At 36.0% G+C, this 27,423-nt stretch overlaps 1 protein-coding gene across 27 annotated transcripts in view; it reads left to right on the top strand.

Annotated features, from left to right (window-relative positions):
• The window catches only part of GPHN (gephyrin), a 242,589-nt gene that overhangs the window by 122,943 nt on the left and 92,223 nt on the right, over positions 1–27,423 (top strand). For 16 of the 27 annotated variants that reach the window (XM_015864840.1, XM_015864845.2, XM_015864844.1 and 13 more), the window contains 4 exons: positions 1,386–1,478; positions 9,482–9,520; positions 22,449–22,543; positions 26,206–26,272. In XM_015864840.1, the coding sequence (XP_015720326.1) occupies positions 1,386–1,478; positions 9,482–9,520; positions 22,449–22,543; positions 26,206–26,272 (294 nt within the window). The remainder of the gene's footprint in view (positions 1–1,385; positions 1,479–9,481; positions 9,521–22,448; positions 22,544–26,205; positions 26,273–27,423) is intronic. The other 11 variants (XM_015864841.1, XM_015864852.1, XM_032444767.1 and 8 more) reach the window with 1 other exon arrangement.

Here is a 27,423-nt window from a genome sequence, read left to right on the forward strand (position 1 = left end):
GCTTTCTATATGCTATCACAATCTTGTTTTTTTTCTTTTTCCCCTGTGAACTGGAGTATGATTGAGCTGTATGAGAACAGATGAAGGAATTATTTTCACTTGAAAACTTGTTGGATTTTGTCAGGTTTTATTTTATCTAAAAATAAATGTTTCATAAAATTCTCACTGTATCTCTCTTTGTTTTGTATTCACAATTTATTCCTGATTATGGTAATTTATACATACATATATGTATGAAGTCACGCTCTCACTTTTCTAAACAGCATTTCTATGCTCAAATTCTTTTAAGTGTTCCCTGATATTTGCTGGTGCTGAGAGTCAAGATAAATGTCTTTAGATGATAAAACCGCTCAGAGAAGATATTATCTGTTTCAAAATAAAACCCCAAACTTTTCTGACACATATTGGTACTGTTGAAACTAACAGTTTCAGTTGCTGCAGTTGCCTTTGTTTAACTTCAAGAGAATAAGGATAGTTGTATAAGTAATAAATCTGATTCCTGAAAGTGATTACTCTGCTATGTAATACATGGGTACACATCAGATAATTTTTAGCTCCAAGCAGATGCTCAGCTGCTTTGCTTGCGCACTATAGCATATGAAGGATAAGTGATATAATCACATTGCAACTAAATATGTTCTCTGCTTATGCCATGGTTTTTTTTGGTCACAGTTTGAAAAGTAGGTTAAAATGTCATTTAAAAAATGAATGCAAATGGAACTTAACATTCTTCTAGTATCATGAGTTCTGTGGTACTGCAAGATGTTAAATGTACATGGCAGATCTCTTAAGCTTTCTTATTCCAGCTTTGGGATCAGCATGTGCTGTCCCATTGAGATGATACAAGAAATAAAGAAAAGATAGTTGCAAGGAGCAGCGTATGGGCTGCTGTATCGGGTGTATTATTGCATCTTCTAATAGTCAGACTTAAAAGTAAGTAGATCTTGCTTTGTTCAGGCTGTTAAAAAGTAGAGCAAAGACAAAAACTGAAGTTATTTTTATAAGAATCAAGCATATAACCCAAATTAAATACATGTATTTTACTTATTTGTGTTGAAGAATTGTGTTTATATTTCAGAATCCAGTTAAACACTGATATAAATGAACAACCAGGAGTTCTTGTTTTCCATTTTAAGACAAGAGTTTGAGAACAGAATTCCAGTTTCCAATTCCAAAAATATTATGACTGACTGTATTACTCTGCCATATGTTTGTTGTAGTAGCAGTTTAGTATTTGTTGAAAATGCCACGAGTGATTTTACTATTGCCTTCATTTATTTTATATGTCTCTGTTTATTTTCAAGACAATTCTTTAGATGTTTTCTGAGGTAGATGTATCCCAGGTATTACTTGCTAAATCTGGCAGCTTTGATCTTCTCTTTCAGGAGACGCTGATAGATTGGTGTGATGAAAAGGAACTTAATTTGATTTTAACTACTGGAGGAACAGGGTTTGCACCGCGAGATGTCACCCCAGAGGTGAGTTTCTTCTGGAATAAGAAATACATGTGCTTTGATGTAGAAATGTATAAATTGTGGGGAGGGAATGTTAATTCTTTCTGAAGTTGCCTCTGTATCTTAACTTTGCAGTATCTCTAGACAGGTCAGGTGATACATGATTTGGAAGGAGAATATGCTATAGGGAGTACAACACAAGAGAACTAATATGACCTTTGTTTCTGACCCAAAACAGTTTTCATACTAAAATGTGACATAGTAATTCTGGTTCCAATAGAAACAAAACAATTCTAACAGCACTGGTGTAATGTTCCTTAGCACTGCAGTGCGGCACTGCTAAGCAAAACCATATGTGTCACGTTTCCTGTGTCCCATGCAAGAAAAGTGAAATGAAAGAGTTCCTTTAATTCTCTCTTAAAGGCTTCTGCATTGACAACTTCATAGGTTAGGAAATGGGAGATAGATTATAGGGGAGAAAAAAGGTGTAAAGCTGCTATTGCTTCACTTGAAACCACATTGTCAAAAAAGCTAAATGGGCAGAAATAGAAGTAACCTGCATCAGTAAAGATTACACAGGAAATTTGGTTACTCTTCACTTCTGTGGAGCTCAGGTAAGGAAAAAAACCAAAATATCTACACAAATGAAACTTAACCAAATAACCTCATGGCCATGAAATGATAATTGTTATTGAATTACTTGGTATTTTGTTATTCTAAATTAGGTTGATTTGAACTTATAAAATCACATACCTCTTTTGATATGTTTAAGTTCACTGAAGGGCAGAAATACAACTCTATTATTTCTATATGTTTATTTCTGTAATTTAGCGTATTTAGTTTTCACTTAAGAACTCGTGAGTTTGCGATTGCATACACTTTTAAGAGTAGTTTTTAGCCCAACATAACATGCCTACAATCCTCTTTATCTACAAAAGCATTCTGTTAAACCTGAGACTGCAGTTTAACTTGTTTTCATTAGGAATATTTAAATGCTTTTTATTTGCTGTGTAACGAAAAGAAAAATGTAAACAATATGCTTGTGTATTTCTGATGGTTCTAGATTGTATACTAGAAACCTTAACTAAAACTTAGGGAGTATTAGCTAGTGAAAGTGAATTTACAGGTGATTCACATTGTTAAAGCAACACAAAAATGAAAAGTGCATTGATTCTGCGGGTCTCTTACCTGCAAAGTAGCATTATGGTTTCTGAGACTGTATACCAGTACTGTGTAAAAAGAAGGTGAAATTTCTGTTTCAGTTTTTCTGAATTATTAACTTTATGCAGAGTTGAGTAGTAATGTCAAAGAAAGCATTTCAAACTGCTTAAAATGAATTACAGATTCTCAAGGAGTGCTGGGGCCAAGGAATTAACAAATGAGAACTTATTATGATATCTGGTGTTCTCCTTATATTGGCTCATTGCTGTTACTCAAACTAGTTATTAAATACAGGTGCTGATGATTTGTTTGACTAGATTACATGTTACAGTGACCCGTTTTAAAAATGATCCGAGTTGTTTTAATCTTACGCTAGATAATAGCAACACACTGATATAACTGTTTAAAGGGAAGAAAATCAGTTTTCCAAAGTGTTGTAAGTAAAATATTGCATCTGTTTTGGGTCAAGGAGGTAGATCTTCTTGGAATGGAAAAATGCAATGTCAGCATCAAACATGCAATGAAAAACTTGCAGAAGAAAACTCATTATAGGAATGAGTTAATAAAACTCGTGTATTGTGTAATGAGTGGTTTTAATTATCTCGTGTATGGTGTTTGTGCAGTATGCTCACATGTCATTACTGAACTGTAAATTAATGTTTTTAGATATTTAATCATGACATAGTGCTAGTGAGATATCATCTCTAAGACATGATTTTAAACGTAGTAACAGTTGAATCTTATTGTGGAAGATCAGTGATAGCAATCCATCAGGTTGTTTTTCAATTGAAATGATTAAATCCTGCTCCTCCTTAATCTTTCTCTAATTTCAGTTAGAATGCTCAGCTTTCTGCTTTCTTTTCTAATCATTGATACATAATTGCTATTGTACTGTACAAGATAAAGTTGATTTCTGAGATTAGCAGCCCAAGTAATTACTTGAATTATTTTTATTGATTACATTTAAGTGCCCAGCATAATGTTTCAGAAATTTGCGATTCAGTTCCAAAAAAGAAAATTACTGTTTCCCCCGTCACTTTGTATTTTGAACACTATATCTGAATACTACAAGATTATTGCGTAGTGTCAATGATTTATTATGACTTTTTTTCTTGAAACAAAATAGGTGACTTGAAGGGTATCCATGCTATCTGATTTTGAGTATCTATCTCTGGTTCCTGAATTTAGTACAAAGGTCTAGCGAGTCGATGAGGAGAAACTTTCAAGTTAAATATTAGGATTTCTGTTTACAGTAGTGGGTGTAGAAGTAAGCAGATGGAATTGTCTGTATGTCTATAAGTGATGAACTGGATGTGGATAGATTAAAACCTAAACACTCAATGGATCCCTGAATTTGAAGGAAACTGCTGTAGATGTAATTAATGAATGCTGTAATCTCTCAACTACTGTGACAGTTCTTGGTCAAAAGTAGAGGCTTAAATTTGTAGATGTAACTTATTTATTTTTATGTTGCATATTATTTATGGTTATACTATTTCAGTCCATATTGAACATGCTCATATAATCTTTTTGTTGATATATGAATGTTGTTGGACTGATACCAAGTTATTAGACATTGTCCAGGCTATGTGGGGAACATTTGTATTTCCAGATGCAGACATTTTCCACTTGGAACTACAAAGCTTACAAGGTTTTTACATGATGTTAATGAAAATGCTGTGTTTTACAAAATATTTTAATGTAATAAATTTTTGATCACTGGGTTTCCTTCTGATACATAAACATATTTTCTTTATTGCTGTCAGTCAGTACGAGGGAAAAATGCATTCAGGCACTTTGTGTAGTTTTCTGTCTTACGTATTCTCTATTTTTGTATTTATTCTCTTGCAAAATTAATTTTCCTATCTCTTAACAGTCTTCTGGCTGTTTTCTTGTCTCATATCTCTCCTGTAGCTCACAAGTCATGTTAACCTTCATATAAATCTAGTTTTATTTACTTAGATAACAGCAGTAGGCGGTCAACCTAGGATAGATTGATTTAGCCTAGAAATCTTTGAGCTGTTTTCTGTGTATATTCACGAACAGTTCAAATGCACAGCAGATAATTGTCAGCTCTGAAATTGTAAGACAGTACTTTTACAGAAGAAGCTCCGAAGAACTCTTTCCTAACATGCAAATCCCTGCAGATGTTTTCTCATAGTTTTACTACTTTTCCTCTGCTCTGGATAAATGATGAATATGACTTCTAGTTCTTGCTGGTTAAATTTCACAATACTTATAGACTTTTAAATAATCTATTTGGAGACATGCCTGTCTTCATTTGATCTGAAAATATATGCACACCTATTTGTTCTTTCATCAAAGTCCATGGAAAACAAAAAAACCCGAACACTGTTCTCTGGAACTTCTGTCTGCATTTTTCAGTAAAAAAGCCTGCTCAGAATGGACAAAATATTCCGAACCTAGCCTCACAAGCACTGCCTAGTCTACTCTGAGTTCCATAAGGTGTCTTTCACTGACTGCTATTGTTTCCTAAGTTTCTCCTTTGACTTTAGTGTGGATTTTTCTTCAAATATTTTACTTCTCAAATTCCAAATTTCCAAATTCCATTTTATTTCCACAGACCATTTTAATTTCTCTGCCCTGAGGAGCATTTACAATCTTCCTATTCTGCACTGTTTTGTAGCTGTCATATGCTTTGTCTGTTGGTTTGTTTCCCCTTCATTTTTGTTAAGGAAGCAAGGTGCTTGTTACACCTTGGGGTTTGTGATGTTATTGATGAATCCTCACAGCATTTCATGTGTTCCCCTCAGGTTGACTCAAATCCATAGAGATATTTCACATAACTATTTTCATTTAATACTTGATTACTTTAACTATGAAGAATTATTATTTTCATCCTCCCTGCCTTAAATAATGCCTTTCCAGACCACCAGGATTTTCTGGTAGTGTTCCTTTTAAAGAAGGGAGCACTTCTATGCTTTTTTAACAGTATTAAACTCTTCTTCATGTGATTACTGAGCCGCAAGAAACTCCTTTTACGTTGTCTGTCACTTCAAGCAAGCTCCATAGTGAGGAAAAATGAAGTCTTTACCTCATATGGAACGTCAGTCATTTGATGGCAGAAATACTATGAAATATACAACCTCTCATTACCAAGACTGTTGTTTCAGTTTTTCATTATCAATATTCCATCTCCCCACCAGTTTTAAAAGCTTTTTCTTCATGTATTTTTGTAGTCTGTCTTAAGACTCAGGTTTTCCATATCTCTTTCTGGAGATTTTACTCCCCGTTCAGTGCAACTTCTTTGTGGGGATACTGTGTGATGAAGTTTGCTGTGCTTGTATGCTTACTGCTCCTGTAACTTGCAGTCAGACCTTTTAAGAACTACTGTACTCCATATTTCTTTGGAAATAATGTTTTTAGCGTGGCTTGCTCCTTAAGGGTCTGAATTATGAAACCTTGCAAGGTGTATCTAGGCTATAAAGGCACTTCAATGGAGTAGACTGTGATAAAAGTCTAACATGTAACAGAACGCAGGAGTTTATCAGTAACTCTGAATGGCATCATTCCCTTTTTCTTAGACTTCCAGACAGTTCTTAGCTTAGATGATGAAGTCTTTATCCACTCTGATGTAGTTTTTAAATAAAATTAAGGTTTTGTAACACTACATTGGATGTTACAGAAAGAACTTCTTTACAGTGAGGGTGACGGAGCACTGGAACAGGCTGCTCAGGGAGGTGGTGGAGTCTCCTTCTCTGGAGATATTTAAGACCCGCCTGGACGCCTTCCTGTGTGACATGGTGTAGGGAGCCTGCTTTGGCAGGGGGGTTGGACTCGATGATCTCTAGAGGTCCCTTCCAACCCCTACAATTCTGTGATTCTGTGTGATTCTGTGATAACTTGTTTGTTTTTTTTTTTTATGACATCCCTTCCACAAACCATCAATTCTCATTTGACAGAGATGTGGGACATGAGAGAGAGATCATGACAGAGATTATGTGGGAACCCTAATGGAAGTCATGTATAAATTTTAATGAGTTAAGTATTTGTTTCATTTTATCTCATTAACGTTCTGAGCTAGCAAGTCGAAATTGAACACTTTCTGTTATGGAATATTTTCAAGCAAGTACTGTCAAGAAAGAAAAGGAAAAAAGGAGAGCAGGTAAAGCAGCAGTTGGAAATTTGTGCGTTTCATACAGTGAGAAGCCAAGCCACAGTTACAAGTCAGGAAATCTCACTTTTGTATCATAGAATTTCTAGTTAAAATTTTGTTCCAAGGTGACTGAAAAATGAAATGGAGTGGACAAATGGTTCATATCCCAGCGATCCCAAATACATTAACAAATACACCATTTTTAAAAAATACATAGTTTACCACTTATCAAAGGAAAGGGTGCTCCTCATAATTGTGTTCCTGATGCATTGTCCGTGCTTTCATTGTAGTGACCAGAGCTCATAGTGATGTGTCTTCATTAGGTTAAATTAGCTGGCTTGGCTCAGTTAGCAGTGTAGCTGTCACAGAGATAGGATCTTGCAGTTCTTTTTTTCTGTAACTGGAGAAGAAATCTCTGTTTACCATGCTTCCTCTGCATAATGAAATTGCCAGTTTGGGACTTTGGGAATTTCTGCCTTTTAGGCATTTCCGTTGGAAGATCTCTTCACAACAGGTAATAGGGAACTAAACAAAATTAAACATCAGGTTAAGATAAAATAATATTGAAAACATTGTTAGGCCTGCAATTATGCAATTCTCAGCCTTAATTTTTCACTTTTTTTTTTTTCTGGTCATGATTCATTACAAATAGTTTAATGGACACTTAATATGGAGAAAATTAACAAAAAATCATAGTGAAGGCAGCTTAAAGAGTAATAACTAGAAGGCAACTGCTAATTAGAATTTAAGATATATCAAAAATTGAGTCCATCCTTTTGGGATAAGCTATTTTGGAACACCAAAATAACTCTGTTAGAATAGTTTCTTGTTGGAACTAATGCTTATTGAACAGTAGAAAATTTCTTCTTTGCTCCTTGCCTGTTGAGCAGGAGCACTTTCAGCTACTAATCAAAAGTGAACTGGATGATGACTGTTCCTATACCTGCTTCTGCATATTCCTACCACCTGGAACAGTGCAGGTTCTCCAGCAAAGTGTTAATTAAAAGTATTTGGAGAGAAAAACATGGCTATGTAGTCACACAGATATAGAAGTCTTATCAAATATTGATTAGAAAACAGTATGTTTTTAACCTTTGTTCAGACTGTTTACAGTTATTTCAGCTTCCATGCACTTCATGCATATGCATATATTCTTTTTCCCAGTTGTTTTGTATGGTGAATGCCAAAATTGGTAGTGAGGAGCAGAATCTGCTAATTCTAGTTCTTATTGATTTTTAAACTTCTACTACTGGATGTATGAAGTATTTTTTTCTTCCACAGTGGTTCTTGAAGATTAGTTTGTAATAGTTCATTTTCATTGAGCCTTGAAAGGTCTCCCTTTGGAGATAAGGTGATAGCAATTTTGCTCTTAATGCGGTTCAGCTAACTCTAGCTGCTGCTAGCCACAAAATCAGGAGTTGGTAAAACCACCAGGATGTGCTTATGTGCTCTAAAATATGTTCAGCTTTATAGAAGAGAAATGTTCTGCTTTTTCTCAGTCATTTATACTATTTTGCTCCTGGCTAGTTTATGCCTTCACTAGTCATATAATTTAAATCTCTTAGCCTCCTCTGCTTAAATTTTCTGCTACTCTGTTCCAAGCCCAGATAGTAGTGTTTGATACAGAGAAGTTTGGATATGGAAGAAATTTCTATTCTATGATTTCTACATCTAAGGTTATATTAATCTCTACTATTCCTGTGCCTTGCTTGGCTGGAAGGCAAATGAATGGCTGATACCCAGAGGATCAGTATGAATAATGAAGCCTGTTACTACCGTAATGTGTTCCTAAAAAGCTTTGTTGCTTATGAATACATAGCTATACTGTCTTGGTGACCTTTCCAATTCATAATTCAACAGGGCATATTAGTACTAATGATTCCTTTATTGTGTCTGAGCTTTTTCATGGTTTGCACAAAGGGAGGAGTTTGCTTCTTGTTGTGTGTTCTTCCCTGATTAAAATGAGTTTAGGTGTTCAGTATTAGTATTAGAAGTTAATAGATAGGCAGTTAAGTACAGACATAATACAGGCTTCTAAGTGAACAGAAATTGCTAGCAAAGTGATTCCTGTTTGCTTTCCTTTTGGTGACCAGGAAGATAACCCATGATTGAAATGACAGATGAGTTAAATTGCTGAATTTCATTACCGCTGTTTTCTCAGTTCTTGCATTCTAGTGTTGATTACATGTTTCTGAAAAAGTATTTGTTTACAAAAAACAGCCATGTTTAGTAACAGAGTGCTCTGTGCATCATAGGTTGAATTTTTGCAACTCTTGCCATAGGTTTTCCCACAAGACTTAAAAGACTAAAGCTACGCTGTATAGCGTGGATTTACCTAGGCCAAATTCAAACACGAGCCTACACTAGTGATGAGTAACAGTTGATAACTTGTTCAGTTTGTCTCACAAATGGCCAACACTGGCTAATTGGTATTCCTTGTCATCTTCACAACTATTTTCCAGTGGATATGGGAATGAGCTCACAAGACCATTCCCTTTCCCCTCTTACACACCTTGTGCTAGAGGTAAGTGTGGTTTGGGGAAATAGGGGTGGGATGTCATGAGATGAAAGTGAATGTGGGCTTCTTTAATCTTTCAAAAACCTCAGTAAAGTCATGTATCTGGGGATGGACAAATACTCAGGTGAATATACATTTTTTTGCCCGAAGAGGTTACCCAGTCCTAAATTTACATGCTTTCCTTGAACTGGGAGTTAGAAATCCCTTTTCTCTTCTGTTTTTCTGCTGCAGAAATTCCCAACATTCCCATTATGTGGGCTCCAGAGAGGGGTAAGCAACATTTTCAATCCCACCCAACCATTTCCAAACTAATTCTTTGCTAGTATTTTTTTGCTTTTTAAATCATCATCAGAAATAGCTCTTAGATGCATTTTTCCCATTTGTTTGATTTTCTTGTGGATTCTCATATTTTTGTTTTATAGGAAGGTCCCATGGCCTCCCCAAGTGCTAGGGTCAGATTCATCTGCTGTTTCCATTTGTGTGCTATTCTCCCGTGGATTTTCATGGTTCACTCTGTTGATCTAATCACGTTATCAGAGGGTGAGCATCTAGATTCTTGGGACTTTTTCACTCATGGTACCTTAAGCTGCAAAAGCACTGTCACCCTGCTGCCTTGACAGTCGGTTAACAGGCTTATGTTTTATCCTTGCTGACAGCTGCATCCAATTATTCATGGGCATTGGTCTTCTGCTACCTTGCCTGTCTGGGGACTGCCTGGCACTCACTACTTTCTCTTCTCTCTACTGCTGGCTGTGTGACATTGTCCTCCCAAAATCTTGGCCCTTTGCCTGTCTGTCTGGCATTACCTCTTGACTAGCTAATTGCTAGACACTGACTATCTGCCGCCCTGCCCATCTGCTGAATGGCATGTATTGCCTCCTTATTGTCCCTTACATCTGATTACTCATGGGCAGTGGTTTTCCACTGCCACGTCTCCCACTTTGAGTGCCTGACATCACCTTCCTGCTGAGTGCATCTGCTGACTGCGGAGCTGTTCTGCTGCTTGGCACACCTGCTGTTTGGTACTGCTTTATCAGTTTGCTGAATGCCTGGCATTTTCCTCCTGCCTTTCACATGCTTCTTGATTATAGTGTCCCCTTGCTGCTCTTTGAGTCTGCTTACTTACTGATACTTGCTCTTTTGCATTCCTGTCCACTTGCTTTTATGCCTGGCATTTTTGTCACGTTGTCCTGCCCACCTGCCTAGATTTTATTCCTAAATATGTATCAGTCTGAAAAATTAAGAAGAAAAGTAAGGAATGGGGAAATAATAATGTTTGATTCCTTCATTATCTGATTCAGTTCAACATACCAGCCCAAAAACTGATGTCAATACCCACATCCAGCTTTTTCATAGATCTGCTTACTCAAATCCCTCTCCCTCCTTACAAAAAACAAACAACAACAACAACAAAATACAGCCAAAACTAAAAACCAAAAGGTCCTAAATCTTACTTAATCTTTACTCCGTCACTTCATTTGATAGGTATATTACTGTTTGGTAATGCTGTGTGAAGTATCAAATTCAGCACTAAAACAAATCACTAACGTTATATACAGTAATTCTTGCAGTACCCATGGAAGGTAGGTAATAACAGAGGAAAAAAAAAAAAGGCAAGCAGTACATTACTGAGGCTCAGAGAGAATAAGGGCTGAATGTCCATCAGACACTGAATCAAAGAAGCTAAGTAAGAAATTTTACAAGTCTCTTATTTGGAAGCACGAGTTTGTAGCTGACCTAAAAAAAGGACATAGGATCAGTATGTGGTTACCAAACTGCAGTGTGTTCTAGTTGTCGCTTCCTACTCTGCTGAACTTTTGGTACTGGAAGAATATTTGGTTGCTAGCTTTCAGAACCCTTTGTGTCACTTTTTCACAGATTAAGAACAAAGACTTGACTACACATGTAAGATCCATGGTGAGGGTTCACAAGTCATGGGCAGAGCTTACTGCATGAAGTACAATTTTCTGCTTCTTTTAATAACACTCACTTGTCCTCTGTTTTCCTAGTTCTGTAACCATTTCTAACTTACTGTGAGTGTTTGTAATTTAAATCATGCTTTTGAATCCAGTACTAACTAGGAACTGGAATAAATACTCTCTCATAAAGAATCCTGTTGTAATTTCATGATAAAGTCTTCCTACACTTAAAATAATTGTCATATCCTATTGACTTAAGTTATTAAACTCTCAATATATTATTATATGTTATATAGTATACATTATCTTCTTGTTATCTTCAGAGATACCCTAAATACACTGACTGATATCAAATCCAACCAGTAAGCCAGCACCCTTGACTCGGTACCTCTTCACTTCTGCCAGACTATCTGTTGGCTTTGAGAGGTATCCTATGAGAACATAGCTTGCTTCTGACACAAGCTTGCCACTGGAGAACAGCTCCAAGTGTGGAAGACAGACACAGTGAGAGCCAGCAGGGATTTTCTCCCTGATGTCACACTGAAACCTCAAAATCTGCTATACTGCTTTATTCAGCTCCAAGGAACTTCAGGACAATAAGAACCTTTTGGTGTCCTAGGCTTCTCACTCTTAGCAACTCTTCCCTGTTTCTCCAAACATATTTTTTCACAACTTTGCAAATTCTTAAAAACAACAGGCTTGCAGTCTCTCACTTCCCACCAGCTTCTCACTGTTGAGGGTTCTGGGTAAAAGAACAGATCTCAGTGGCAATTCATTTTCTGAAAGGTTTAACTCTTGATATTACTTTGTCTGTTTTGCTTCTTTCCTAGAATGTTGTTTGAGAACTGGCATGAAGTGAGGATGTTAGAAGAGAGGAGAAGCACTCACTCTTGCACTGTAGGGCTACTGGAAAGTTCTTGACCTCATTTCTTACCCCAAGAACTGCAGGTCATATCATCACAGGTGTATCATTTCAATTAATACAGTTTCTCTAAATTAATGTTATTCCATAAAAATGGCTTGTTTCCGAATAATACGGATGTATAAATTTTAAACAAAAGGCAGAAAAATTCTGAAACTGAAGATAGATGAACACTGTGCTTTTCCTTCAACATATGCATTTTTCCTGGTTGAAAATTTTGCCTTCTGGAAAATTGATGTAGTGTTGACTAAGGCAGCTTCATGGTAAAAATGTCCAAGGAAATGGGCTTTTCATCTGTAGTGATCAAGCTATGGTAAAAATATTTTAGTCATTTTGAAAAACTATATGTTTAGTTGAAAGAATATGTTGTAGTTTCTGTCTCATAAATTTCGCCCAGGAATTTTGGGGACTACAACTTCCTTTTCAATAGTGAAAAAAATGAATAGCTAATTGCCACTTTACTATGAGCTGACTTGTTATTTCTCTCAGATAGATCCATATTTGTTGTATTCGGAATTAATACATGAACAGAAAACCCTGAAACTACAGTCTGTCTCCAGCACTTCTACACAGCATGCAGGTTTCACATTGGTGATTCCAAGGATGAGAAGGACAGAGAAAGCAGATTTCTTTGTCTCCTGGGAACTTTGTTTCCCGCAGCATCTTAAAGAGAAGCTGCTATTAACTCATCAGCACTCTTTGCAGGAAGAGGGTAGTTTTCTTTTGATATTTGAAGCATTAGTAAGATGGACTTTAACAACCCTAGCTGGAACTTGTGCATTTTTCTCAGATAATAGCTTGTCACATTTTCAGAACAGCTATTTTTCCCAATTATAATTTATATCCTTGTTTCGTTTTCTTGGTTTAAAAAAACAAAACAGAAAGAAAAAGGATTTTTTTCTTTAACTGTATTCAGACACATAGCATATCTAATGTCTGTTTGGTTTTTTTTTAAGTAAATATTTATAGAGCTATTTGTGGTTGCAGTTCTCTGAATGTGTGCACATTGCTCTTGTAGTTATAGGAGGCAAACAGACACGGTCCATCTTTGAGAGCTATTGCAAGACAGTTGAATTATGCCCTTAGATCTTAAAGCATAAAATGATAAAGTCAAATGATAGGTAATGGACTGAATGTGTTCTTTAGATATCATCTGTCAATTCCAGGGCAGTAAAGTGCAATGAGTTTATCCTAGGAGTGTCATGTTTCATCTTCTCTAAGAAACGTTTTCATCCAATTAATGAGAATCTTGGAGAATAGCAAAAATTATTCATGCCAGGAGTTAAATAACACTGTACAGAAAATTGTTAGAGTCACTTTTGCTTTCAAAATCTGTTCAGTTTTTCGGTTCCAGTGAGCACATCATTCAGGTATATCTACATCAGCAACTATTCAGGCACTGGACACATGAATTGCATTACTGGATCTTACTGTTTTTATGAGTTTTTATGTTATGGCATTAGTTCCTGAAAGCTATTATCACCATACTTCATCATTTACTTGGATAGTGAAAATACTATTTAAGGCAATCTTAAGAGAAAGTGCTTTTAGTAATTCTTAAGTTGTCAAGGTAAATGCTTGAAAAGTTATCATTAAGTACATATTCAGTACATTTTACTGTAGAAGATGCATTTCAGGAGAGATTTTTTTTTTTATTTAATCTTTGACATTGACCTAAAATTTTTTGAAGGAGGTATGGCCAAACCTCACTGGAGTTCATAGGCAATGTTTATACTTCATGGAAGGTAGCAAATAGTAGGAAACAACAGACAATGTTCCTGCTGTTCTCAAAAGCACTACAGAATTTTTTATTTAGAGAAGTAAAATTGTGAATAGACTTCTGGTTCATTCAAAGTCAAGGAGACTGGGCAATATCTTAGGAGAAAGTAGCATAAATTTCTGACTGTTGTCTTCACTATTTGTGTGTGCTAATGAGGATTCATGAATAATAGGTGTTCGTCCTGTGGTATCATAACTATGTAAAAGGGATGGTTTTGTTTCTCTTCTTAATTCTAGACTGTACTGCTTAGTACACTCTAAAGCTAGTTTTGAATGAAATTAACATTACCCTGTTTCTTCTTTGATGTATGCAAATAGTCTGGAATTTAGTACGTATTTAGTACATATTTACCAAATGTACAACACAGAGTAATTTTTTAATGCAAAACAGCTCCCTAGCTCCCTGACATTATTTAGTGTTCATTACATTGTCAATTCCAGTAATTGTAGAATCCTTACCTGTATTGATTATTGTTTCTGCTTGTTTCTCTTATTTCTACTCCATGGTTCAGTGGTGAGCTGAGAACAAAATTCTTTTACTTCTGAAGTTTTGTTCTACTTTAGTTTTTAAAGAATTTTGCAAACATAGTGACTGATAACAAATAGTCTTGCACAGAGAGTTAAATGCATAGAGTAGTTCGAAGTACTTCTAGGGAAATGAAGAAGATAATATTAAATACACTTAGTGGTGGTTTTGGAATAACAGTAGTGTGTCACTACTTTTACAGCCTGTCTTCATCTTTTCTACTTCTGCTGAACCTGGGGATTGATTCTTGCATGAACTGGAGTTGTGGTGGGAAGCACAGCAGTAGCACATTAAAAATAGGTCTGAAAAAGGAAATACCACTTGGCCCTACTTTGGATCCAAGTGCAAGGACTTGTTTACTTGTGAAAATGACAGCTGGAAACCCTATAACTTCTCCCAGTTATGAACACTTTATCTTTTGACACAGGTCTAGGACTTATACAACTTTAACATGCTGGAACAGGTGGGCTGTATAAGTCTTCATACGGCCTACATGCCTCCCTTGTAGAGCATAAAAGCATTTATTAAGTGTTTTGTTTGCTTGGTTAACTGTTTCTAACAATGAATATTTTGTTGATTTTATCACTGTGAGTAGGGACGAGCAGTATTGCACATGTAAGATTAGTTTGGATGGTATAAATACTTACAATCTGAAAATTTTGTGTATCTGTCAGGATTTAAAAGAGATTGTTATAAACATTTAATATACACTATAAGTTACATTTAGGAGTGGCATATTGTTTGGTTGCCCAGTTGCAACAATTTCATTAACATTTTTAATGTATAAATGAGTTTGGTAAATCACTGATATGTGGATTTTATGTAAATCAAATATAGCCAGGTTTGAGTGAAAACTTAATGACCTGGTGAGGTACGGATGCAAATTACAAATCCCACAGTGCTGGTTTTCCTACTGCATTGATTTAACTTTATTACATATAAAGTATGAAGCATCTTCCCCATAATGTTTTGCAAGATATAAGTAAAAATTAAGCTGAACACTGTGAAGTAAATCTGTTGAGTGGCTTGATTTCAGTTGAAGAAGGAAGGGTCTCTGAGGAAAATTATAGTAAATATTACTGGGTTTGATCTTTATTATCTTCTATACTCCTAGGTAAAAAAGTAGCAGTATCATTGAAGTCAAACAATTAAACATATTAATGGCTTAGTCGTGCTGAAGTTATTGAGGTATTGTCAGAGGTACCTCTGCCAAGCAGTTGTGTTTCTTTTTTGTATGCACAGTGTAATTGTTTTGATAGAATCATTTGCTGATACTGTTTTATAAACAGGAAGAATATGGAATTAGCTCCAGGCTTTAGGATCTCATGCCGTAGGCATTAGGTAACAACAAATGTTATCATGAGTTCCAGTGAAGAGAGTGAGGGTATTTTAAAGCAAGTTGCAAGCACTAGGAATCATGGATTCATGGAAAAATAGAGAGTTTGTATTTAATCTTATCTATCAGCAGTAATTGCTGTGACACTTCTGTTCCTTACACGGGTAAATTTTGTAAGGTCATCCTGTGAAGTGTGAGATCTTGCTGGCAGCAGAGTCCTTGTGAATATGCTGAGAAAGCAAGCAAACTTCAAATCAGTATTCCTGTGCTGCAGACCTATTGTCAGTGGATATGTTATTGATGTGTGCAGATACAACCGTTTGTAGATTTCATTTTTAGTTGACTACTTTAATAAGGGTTTCATCCATCTTTGACTGTACTTTGGTTTGAGGTGGGAGAAGAAAAAGGAGCAAGTAATCATGTTGATAGAATTCCACTGAAGTAGATGGAATAAGCCACCATAAATCCATTGACAGGTTTTATAGACCCACCCTAGCAGCACTTGTGGATTGCTTGTTGCTGAGGAAACAGTGGTTATGGGGCTAATACTTTTAATGTGAATATGGACACATTCATTTCTGTGGGTGTTAATTTTGTCAAAAGCTCTAATATGACAGCAACCAGCTCTTTCTGGGATCCACCCTCTACAGGAGCAGCTCTTTGTTGCCTTTGGGTTCTAGGCATTGTTGTGGACTTACATGGTCTGTTATCAAGTTGTTATCCAGGACCTGTGATTAATGTGATTACAAGTCATATCACCCCAACATACTCCTGGACCTGTCCAATCAAAATGTATATTTCATTCGCGTTAGGAACCTTATGCAACAGATGCACATCATCTGTGTACTTCTGAATTCCAACTCCTCTTTGGTCATGGTAGCATATTCCTTTCTTGCACTATAAACACTAGTGTATTCAGTATTAATAATGAGATATTCTGCCGGTTTGCATGAGGACAGTAGAGGGCTATTTTTGTCTGTACGGTTCAAATGTAAAAGAACAAAGGATAGTCCTCTGGCAGATCCTTTTAGAATTCCATATTGGTCCTTGGCACAAAAATAGCAGGGCTGAGATTATTTAAACTATGAATTCTGGGTTTGATATCTTTTGTGCTTCGATAATATTCCCAGAGTTGCTCTGTCTGATTGGTCGCGTACTATAGATGGTTTGAATTTTTGTTTTCTGTTGAGGATACTCTTGTAGCACATTGGAGATGCAACAATTAAAATTTCCACATATCCTAACAATTATTTTAAGACCTTCGAAAGGTCTTCTGTATGGAATAACCGATACAAGTAGCAAAGATAGCTTATATCACTAGAAAGTTGCTGACTTTGTTAAAGTTCGAATGACTTTTATAACTGCCTCAGCTTTGGTTGCGGTGCAGCAATATTACATATGGTAACACCCATTTTCCAAATTAACTGATTGGTCAGCCAAAAAAAGTTGATTTTGGAGGTCATTAGAGAACGTGGTTCTTGTTAAGCCTTCCATCCATAGAAAAGATATGGAATGTCATCACAGAGGATACTGGGGGCATAGTGTAACAAAAATTCAAGAAAAGACAATATGATGGCATGAATGAGTAACTGAAAAGTGATGTTTATCCAGTAACTTTCCAACATATTAAGAGTAACAAACTGCTGCAAGTTTTATTTGGTATTGTACTAAGAGAAGAAATATATAACTGAATTTTAGATAAGAAGCTGTAATCAGTCTAGTTCTGTGTAAGCTCTGTTTTCTCGCCTGCAAGATGAGAGCGAGGAAGTTGATGATAAGCTCCAGTTGCTGACTTTTGAAAAGGAATTACTGCCACATGAAGTCTCTCCAGCAGAAGTATACCAAATAACCTGTAAGGTGGTATCTCTTCTGCAAGCTGAGCAAGACAGGTTTTGTTACTAATATACACACTACTTATACATCTCACTAACAGATATGACTGAAAATTATGTTGCACGTTCAGCTGAACTATCTCCATACAGTTTCTTCGTCCATTCCTCTGAGAGGTTTGACTTTGTGGTCTGCAAGTTTTGGTGGAGAGGGCAGATAGTTATTTGTTTGATTCAACATTTTTAAAACTTTCATATAAAGTGTAAAACCCGTGATGCAATAATATGTTACCTATGCTAATTCCATAGCCTGTTAAGTGTAAATTTGTTCATTAATTTGCATAAATAGCTTTATGATATGCTATGCAGAATCATATATTTGAAGTTTTCCAACAGAAATAATACTTCCTGACAGATCACCTTAATTTAATCAAATTTATGATGACTTCTCAGTCTCTTATTTGCATTTTAGTTGAAAAGATAGTTCTATATTACTCTCCTGATACTGCTGAGGGGTATATAAAATTATGTCTCAGATCACTACTTACTGGTAAGAGGTCAAACTTCACCGTGCTTAATACCTGAAAGAGAAAGATAAGGAATTTCTGTGCATTTCAAGAAGAGTCCTAGGTGTTTTAATTAAATCAGTCAGCAGTGGGTATATCCTTCACAAGCTGCCTGGAAGGGCTTTCACCTAATGTAATTTATATGAAGGAACAGAAAAGCAGTGAAGCAGAAGAGAACTCTCAAACCAATTGGCAGCAAGCCATCTGTTAAGCAACCACAACTACGTCAAAGATATCTAAAAATATATCAGTTGGTTTGGGAACATAATGCTCTAACTCCAATAAAAAGACACTTTGAATACTATCAAAAACATGTTTCAGAATATACTGGATTTGTTTACGTAGCAATGAGATAGAAAAGAAATGTTCTCATTCTGTTGTTACAGAATCCTGAAGAGTGATAGTTCAAAATGATTTTCTAATTGTTAATGCCACTTCTCTCAGGAGCAGGCATTTCATTTCTTCCACTCCCATTCTCTCTTTTTCTGGTTCACCCACAGTCTGACAGTAGTATAGTATTCTGTCTTCTCTTTTCTTCCTTATGAGTTTTCCCCTCATGTATTTTCAGTCCATGGTGCCTTCTGTAGTCTTATTTCCATCCTACTCATTCCCTTGCCCTTGCTGTGTTCTCTAGAGGAGAAGGTGCCAGTGCCATGGCTCCATGCAGCAGACAAGGGCTTGCTGGTGGTGAGGCTACCAACAACTCTGTTGCAGTATTTTCTTTTACATAAAACATGGAAGAGCTGGGGCACTGTCGGTCGTTAACAGGCTGCTTCTGTGCAGACACTGGTGCCAGGCTGTAACTCCCAGGTGCTATGGACTTTCTGCATCTCTCTTGCACCCTTCCTTCAGTCTTGAAAGGTGTTTTAGAAAATTTGTCCAGCAGCACTTCAGTACGTTTTTAGGTAGAACTAATAGACCTTAGGGATGGATACAAACTATCTGCAGCTCACTGCAGCATCCTTGATTTCATTCATACATTTGCGTATGTCTTGAGTGGGCTTCCTGGTGTGATTGATGGTGATTCTATCTTCTGTATGCCACGCATTTAAATAAAGTGTTATTTAAGGACAACCCAAGAGTGGACTCTTCAGTGGTTTATTTCAAGAGCAGATGTCACTGTAAAAGATGTTTCCTTTGCAGCAGCCATTTTGGTTGCATCTGTCCAGCTAGACTGTAGGAAGTGTTCCCCTGTCTGTAGAAATCTGCCTGCAGAAATGAATACAAGCGTATATATTTTGAAACAAATATTTTTAGAAACTAGTGTTGAGGGCTGTACCGCTCCTTGGACTTTCTGCCCTTTCAGATTTTGCTGCTGCTTAGTTTATACATTTTTAATAATCACATTGGCTGCTAGCAGTGACATTTTGTGAAGGTCATTTTACTTGTGAAGTTAGAGAATGGACTTAAATTTCATTGAAGGACTCCCAGAGCTGCAGGGTCATTGTTTGTGGAACTCTTTTGCATCTTGTACTACCTTTGAAGCCTATTTAGAATTTTAACTAATGATATCTTCAAAGTGTCACTGTGCTCAAGGGCAGAAAAGAAATCTCAAAATGCACTTTATATTTAAAACTAGTTTTGAATATCTTTGAAGCAAGGCATTAGCTGAAAATAAAGGACGTAGATATATACTTATTGTGTATGCACACATAGAGACTTCCGTGTTTCACCAAGTTTTTCATTGTCAGCAAAATGTCCCTTCAACACTGCAGAGCGTTTTTCTTCAGAATTTTTAATGTGTAATTGCTAATTTAATACCTCAGTGGGTACCTTTTGGCATTCTTCCTCAATGCAGATATTTTAATTTTGCCCATATCATTTCTAACCTGCTTCTGAAAAAACAGATGCCATGTTGGAGAGCTTGTAGGTATATTTTGGGTGTTTTCTTTTGTTCTAAGTGGATATGCTGGAAATAAGAGACTGCTCTCAGCTACTGAACTGAAATTGTTTGATTTTGTATAAACCAAAGTTCCCACTTCCCACAGTAGCACATTCCAAGTTTGCTTTTTGATAAAATACCTGACAATTTACTTGTTAGTTGTGTCTGATGCCTTCTGATAATGACATATCTCTCTAAAACACATTAAATTGTTAGTGGTAATATTTGAAAATGGCCAGTGGAATACTTGGACTGATTTGTTTTCATTTCTTTTTCTGATTTATGTATTTCCTCCTGTAAAATTTTCTTGCTGTATGACTACGGTATGGCGTGGGTGTCCAACCTTCTGGCTTGCCTGGGCCACACTGAGTGAAAAGGAATTGTCTTGGATTGCATAGACATTGGTTGCTCTGAAAGTAATGCCTCCTACTTATTTTCATGGAAACCACTACAGATACAAAGAGCACAATGACACTGTTTAATAAAGCACATTCTCAGCTACAAAATGCTATTTATCAATGGAGTCATTACCATTAGCTATGCATTTTTGAACTTGGGCCTCTGTGTTCTGCTTCTCAAAATCTGCAATGGCAGAGGTGATCCACTGTTAGGGTCACCACTGCTGAAATGCACCACCCACCCCTCACCGCGCTCACATCCTTTGCTTGGTCTCCATCGACATCCAGCAAGCATCAATGGATGTCAGTGGGTGCCATTGTTTCCTCACGGAGGAATTATGCATCTTTGCTTCATACACTCTTTCATGTCAGATGCCATTTTGTCAGATTGCCCATCTGCTGCCATCTGTCACATGGCAACAAAATTTAGTGGAATATTGTTGGGAAGTTTCAGCCTCTCCTGTTATACCAACAACATCTACCTCTGACGTTGTAGGCTGACGTCATAAAATAGGAGGCATTACTTGCAGGGTAGACTTCATAAAATATATAATATAGTTCTTCTTTATTTTATTTTTTAATCTCTGGTATTTTTTATTCAAATCAAAGAAGAATAACATAAATCTAGTAGGAAATTTGACTTTGTTTTTGCAAAACAAATGCATCAGTCTTATTCTATGGAAGTGGCTGCAATTCTGACCAAGTTCTCAAGGTCTCGACAGAGATTTTTGCTGAAATTTTCTCTGCCTGTGTTTCATCCTTAAAAACAATTGTTCACTAATGCAAAATAAATAAATAAATAAAATTATTTTTTCTGCACTCTTAAATCATAGGGAAAAAACTTTTAAGCCATGTTTTCCTTCTCTGTGATATTGTTTTGTAAACTGGAAGCTTCTCAAAGTATTAAGATCTGATTTGTAATGTAATCTTTCCCACAAAATCATTTGTCTGGATTTCTTCCTTTGTATTCTTTAACATGTCAAACTGCCAAGAATATTTAGCTTATTCTGTGTCCATACATTTAAAACATGTTTTTCTGTCTTGGTAGCTGTGGCATTAAAGCACAGTAGTTTGGCTGGATGTTTTACAGTGGATTTTGTAGTTTCATGAGCATTGTGAACATTTTAGTTGTGACAAATAACATAGAATCTTGAATTACAATGGGAATCAAGGTGATCCAATGAAAAGCAACCACTGCAATATAAATGGAAAGTGGGTAGGATTGTAACCCTCCTTTGAGGTATTTTATCCAAAAATAAGTTGGAGTTTGGGAAGCCAGAGCAGGTTGGACATTTAATAAAATTTATGTTAGAAAGGAAAGACAGAAGTTTGTGAACATTCCCGGATAATCATTTCACAGCTGATATCCTGTATAAGAAAAGGACTTAACACAGAAGAATTTTCAGACTCTGCTTCCAGGCTTCTCAGTGCCCACAGCATAGAAACTGCTTGTGAATAAAAGCCACCAGCCTGTTTGGAATTGCTGTTTTGCTGACATGATAAAATGGGAAGGCGTCAGCCTCTGGCCATTATCATTACCATTTTACTATTTTTCTGCTTTCCTGCTACATGGGTTTCCCTTTGCAATTTTTTTGTTTCGTTTTCTGCACAGATTAATTTATCCTTCTTGAACCTGGTAAAATCTCACCTGGAAAATGTGACAGACTGGGGAGAAGGAACAAATCATTATATATGCAGTGTACTCTTTCATTCTTCACAAATATTCTTTCCTTTCTGCTAGAGGGAGTTGTTCATGTGGTGTTCGTTAGTATTCCTCCATATGTGGGGTCTTGACTTGTAAAATTTTCTGTAGGTATCCTCACAATAAGTGCAGCTAACAGTGCTTCTTCCTACCCTCTTGTCCCTATTTTATGCAACCAAGAGAAAATTCTTCAACATATTCGAGTGCTGAGAGTTTATCAAGGACATCTTTTGGCTCTGAAGCAAACAAAAGATTTTCTTGCCCAAATTTTAGTTTATTTAATATTTTCCCAGTCCTCGTTGTTTTTCACTCACTTTGCTATTTAATCTTTGATTGCAGGCCACTAAAGAAGTAATAGAGCGAGAAGCCCCGGGGATGGCCCTGGCAATGCTGATGGGGTCACTTAATGTAACTCCTCTGGGCATGCTGTCTAGGTAAGAATATTTCCTTCAGAATATGAAGTGAATTATTAACTTAGAAGTGTAAAAGGTAGTGGGATGACCAGATAAAAATAATTGAAGATTGCTGATGTTATCAGGACTAGAAGGCTTAATTTCAGAGAAGTGGTCAAATTCCAACAATGATAATTGCATTCTCTTTATTTCCTCTGTAGTCTCTGTTAAACACAGCATCTTTCTGTATTTTCTGTGCTAAACTATTTGTAATATTGATGCATGCTGTTAAACAGCTGTCTTTGCACCCTGGAGCTGTGACATTTCAGTTTGAGTGAAGAATTCTTCTGTATGTTGTTCAAGTACTAAAATGCAAAAAATAAAAATATAAATGTATTGTTTTTTGTTTTAATCTAATATCAGCAAAAGCTCTCTCAACGTGCTTTCAGGTTTAATACATTGAATCATAAATTTTAGTATTTCTTGTTTAAATAGTTAGCAACAGATACTCCCCATGTTCCTGTTTACCAGAGACACCTGTTGTTACCCTGTATTTCATTCAGGTGTTGGTTTTTCAAGATTGCCAGAATCATTTTCCTATGATAGATTTATTATTATCAATATATTTTGTAGTTTAGTTAGTGCTTGCCTGTCATTTCAAGGTAAGGGGTTATTATTAGAGTTTTTTGTTTTCTCATCGCATAATAAGAACATAAAAATAATTACATCAGTAGAATATAAAGGAGACACTTTCAAATCTGTCTAAAACTCTGTATTCAGATGCTTTGATTTTTAAAGGACATTTAGATGAGAATTTTACAAATTCAGCAAAATATTTGAAAGCTTTACATATTACTTTGTGTACCTCAAATGACAGCACTACCAAAGTAATCTTCAGATTCCATTAAAACTAGCAAATGTTCTCACTTTTTCATCTGACATAATTTTTGATGTCATGATTTGTATATTTTGAAATTAAAGTATAGCAAAGCTAAATCAAAGAGAGGAAGAGTTAATTTACCTGTTCTTTTTCTGATAAAGATACTCAATTAGATGACACCCAGCTTAATTTAGGATGTGCTGTGATTAGGGGTGGCTGAAAGGATGTTTTAATGGTAATGGAACCAAACTGCTGGGTTGCAAGCTGTCTTCCATCCATACAGCAAGAAGATATTCCTTAACCTCAAGCTACTTTCAGTAGTCGTTGAAGACAGTGGTGGAATATAACTCCTCTGTAAATATATAATGAAAATGTTTTTTCATATAGATACTGCATGCAGTCATGTTAGACCTGTAAAGAATTTCCAGTGAAAACCTTTACTTCAGGTCTAAACGTGATTAACATACAAAGGGTCAGTATCTTTATAATACAATTCAGATAAAATTAGGTTAAGCATGTGTGCTATGGAGTTTTTTAGTGAATTCTGCTATCCCAAGTTTGGCTGTCATTGACTTCATTTGAAAATGCAGATTTTACAGATACTTATGCATGTAATTTACCAAAAAAGGAAAAAAAAAAAAAAATAGATCTTCATTTTGCAGTGTTAAGGTGACACTTTTGTAAATCACACACAGTTTTAAAAATGTTGGATCAATCATGTTGAATTTTATCACTTGAACTTTTAGAAATTGTTATAAGTTATTGACTGTCTTCCTGACCATGGGCCAGAATTAGAAAGTGGTAAATTATTTTGTAGACTACATTCACAGCAGATGAGAAGCCTCTGAAATGCTCATAATGGGGATCCTGTTCTGAGGTCTAGCTGGGAGTGCATTGGATCACAGACCTTTCAAATTTTCCTGTTTCTCTGTGTAAATTCTTATTCCTTACCCAAGCCAATTACTCATGCCGTTCCAGTCTTTACTGAGGCTTTTCAAAGTACTCCCTGTCTTCTTGCACATTTATTCTGTTTTTACAATCATAATTCATTCCCTGGAAGGTGTTCCTCTCTTCCACTTCTGCATCTGATCTAAATTTTCATCTAACATGTTTGCTTTTTTCTGTCTCTTTACTCTGTTTTTCCTTCAGCTCCCTTGATTATATTCCATTTTTTCCCTCAACTTCTCCATATTTTTAAAAAATTTCTTAAGGCTGTGGATAATGTAAGATCTGTAGCATCTATCTGTTGTTCCCCGTTTTGAGGAAGATCATTATGTTCTCTCTCAAATTACTGAAAATGTGCACATATTTGCTTGTTTTGTTGTGAGCACACACTATTTTTTGCAAACTTGCTTTTAGAATCATAGAATAGAACATTTTACATGTTCTCATGAGAAATTTTTGGCAACCCCATTTCTGTCTTTAGGTACTAGGTATCTTTGAACTTCTTCAGTGGAAATTTCCTGTTTCCCTTAGTTTTAACATGTCATAAACTACAGTCTGACTACCACAACAGTAGCACATGATCATTTTTCTTTAACTCAGGCTCTTCACTTTATAGTGGTAGAATGTTAGTCAGCTACCACGAGTTTTTAGGGCCCATAACATGTAAGAAGTGAGTGCAGGAAGACAGGGGCTTGGAGTCAGGGAGTATTAAAGCTGTCAGTTGAAAATAAGACTTCTCCTTTAGTTGGTTTGACTAGAATATCAGAGGTTAATCTTGTGGCACAAAAACCGTCTCTGTAGTATTTAAGTGTGTGCCTTAGGGCAGCTGTCACTAAAATACTTGTTACTTTGCTTGAAAATGCCATGGTACTTCTAAATGAAAGTAAAGGAGAAAATCCAAGGAAGTCAGCTACTCAAGAGTTCGGTAATATCCTGTCGATATATATATTTTTTCCTTTCTTCACTTTGATTCATGTTTTTGTTTGAAAAAGAGACTGCTACAGGTTTTCTCCATGTAACTTCCATATTGCTGTGGTTTGCTTTTGCTCTTAACCTTTTCCTTAGCTTTATATCTTAGCTCTGTTTTTTTACCACTGTTTTGGTAAACAAAAACATGGGGAGGCATGTGGCTTTTCCTCCAGATGAAATCTAGAAGTGTTGGTTTGGTTTTTTTTTTCGTTTGTTTGTTTAGCTGAAAGGAAGAACACTTGAGCTCTAAATGAGCTCTAAATGAAAGCTTAAGAGGATCCCCTTCAACACATGAGTGTACAATATCAGCACTGCATCAAGACCAAAGAAAATCACTGAAGACTTAAAATATAATTTTGCATTTTCAGAAGTTATTTTCTTCTTTTTCGAAGGAGTAGGAGACTCTTAAGAAGAATTAGATTTGAACTACTTAAGTGTAATATTTGCTTCAGAATTTCTTTCTGCTGTGCTTTTCTTATGCTGTATCTTAAAAAATAATAATAATAATAGAATGTGTTTGAAGTAATGCAACCAGCATGACTTAGTTTTTAACCTGTCAAGAGAAATACTTTTTGATAACTATCAGTTACGTTACCAGGGAACTATTTGCTTGAGAATGTGTTTGACAGAAGTAAACAACAGAATTATGAGTGCTACACAAAAGTAGAAGAAGATGGAAATCTAGCTGGTGTTTACACTATCAATTAAATGTCAGAATTTTCCATCCCTTGTCAAACACTTTTTCACCTTTTCCTAAGCTGTTTTGTGAGAACACTAGCAGCAAATATATATGTCAGAAATTGATTTGACAAATTCTAGTAAATTATAGGTTTTATCTTAAATGTTTTCTTCTTTCTACAGTGAAGACATTTGCGTACAAAAATTTCACTGTGGATTTCTTTCTTTTCAGACCTGTATGTGGAATCAGAGGGAAAACTCTCATAATTAATCTGCCAGGTAGCAAGAAAGGGTCACAGGTAAGAAGTGTTCTTGCTGATCTTCTACTGAGGACTGACGATAAGTTCCTCCCAGTGTCCTGAATGGTAGAAAGTACCTGCTACAAGAAGTTTTACAAAAGTCAATTGAAATACATATTTACAGAGTGCAGCATCCCCATTAGTCACGGACAATACAGTTCTGATTGAAAGTACTGTGCAACGCTACTTACACTGAAGGAGAGTGCTATCTGTAGTAGGCAGCATTAATGAGGACTCTGATGGTCTTACACGTCCTTCTTGTTTTCCAGTCAGCCTGTGCCTGATCCCCATGTTTTCTACTGCTTTCAATAAAGTACTCTTTTTCACACAGAAGAGGAAGGCCTAGTGTATTGTAGAACTTACTGGAGAGTTAAGAATATTTTCAGCTTTGATCAGCAAGAGGGGAAAATGGAGCATAGTTTTTAAGAATATGAGAAATTTTAATATTTTGGATATGGCTATCAGACTTGACACCCTTTGTAGTTTTTCTTCTTCCTACATTTTCCTCAGTTTGGACAAGGAAGTTTGGATATATGTTTTTATTCATACTTATTTTCTGACTGCTTTATATTGATCACATGAATATGTGCTATATTCTGAGATTTCTTCCTCTGCTATGCAGCCTAATTACTATTCACTAGTACCATTGTTATATATTGCTATTCTCATATGACTATGAGAAATCAGAAGTTTGAAAAACATGCAGGTGACAATTCTAAGCAGCCAGTATCAACTTAATGTTATATTTCTTTGTTTCCAAAGGACAGCCTACTCAAACATGTACCCGATACAGACATCTGCTTTCTCTTGAAAGGGGGAAAGGTTTACTTTTTCAATGTATGCAAAGGACCTATCACCCCTTTTTTTCCCATATTTTTGATGTATGGAATTTTAAGGTAAAGTTCAAGCCTTAAAAAACTGTAAGGTAAAGCTAAACATCTGATAAAATAGGTAGCTTTGCCATATGAACACTAATTTCTTGAGTATATTGCTTCTTTGCTTTTGCTTTTTAGTTACTAATCTCAGATAAGATGGATTTAACAGTTGATGTCAGGTGTGCTGTCCTCACGTGGCGCACCTTTGCAGTGACTCTCGAACTCACTGTTGTCTTGTATAGTTTCATGAAAAGTACCACCTCCTTCTCTTTTAAG

The sequence above is a fragment of the Coturnix japonica genome, chromosome 5, assembly GCF_001577835.2.
Source record: "Coturnix japonica isolate 7356 chromosome 5, Coturnix japonica 2.1, whole genome shotgun sequence".
NCBI classification, from domain to species: Eukaryota; Metazoa; Chordata; class Aves; order Galliformes; family Phasianidae; genus Coturnix; species Coturnix japonica.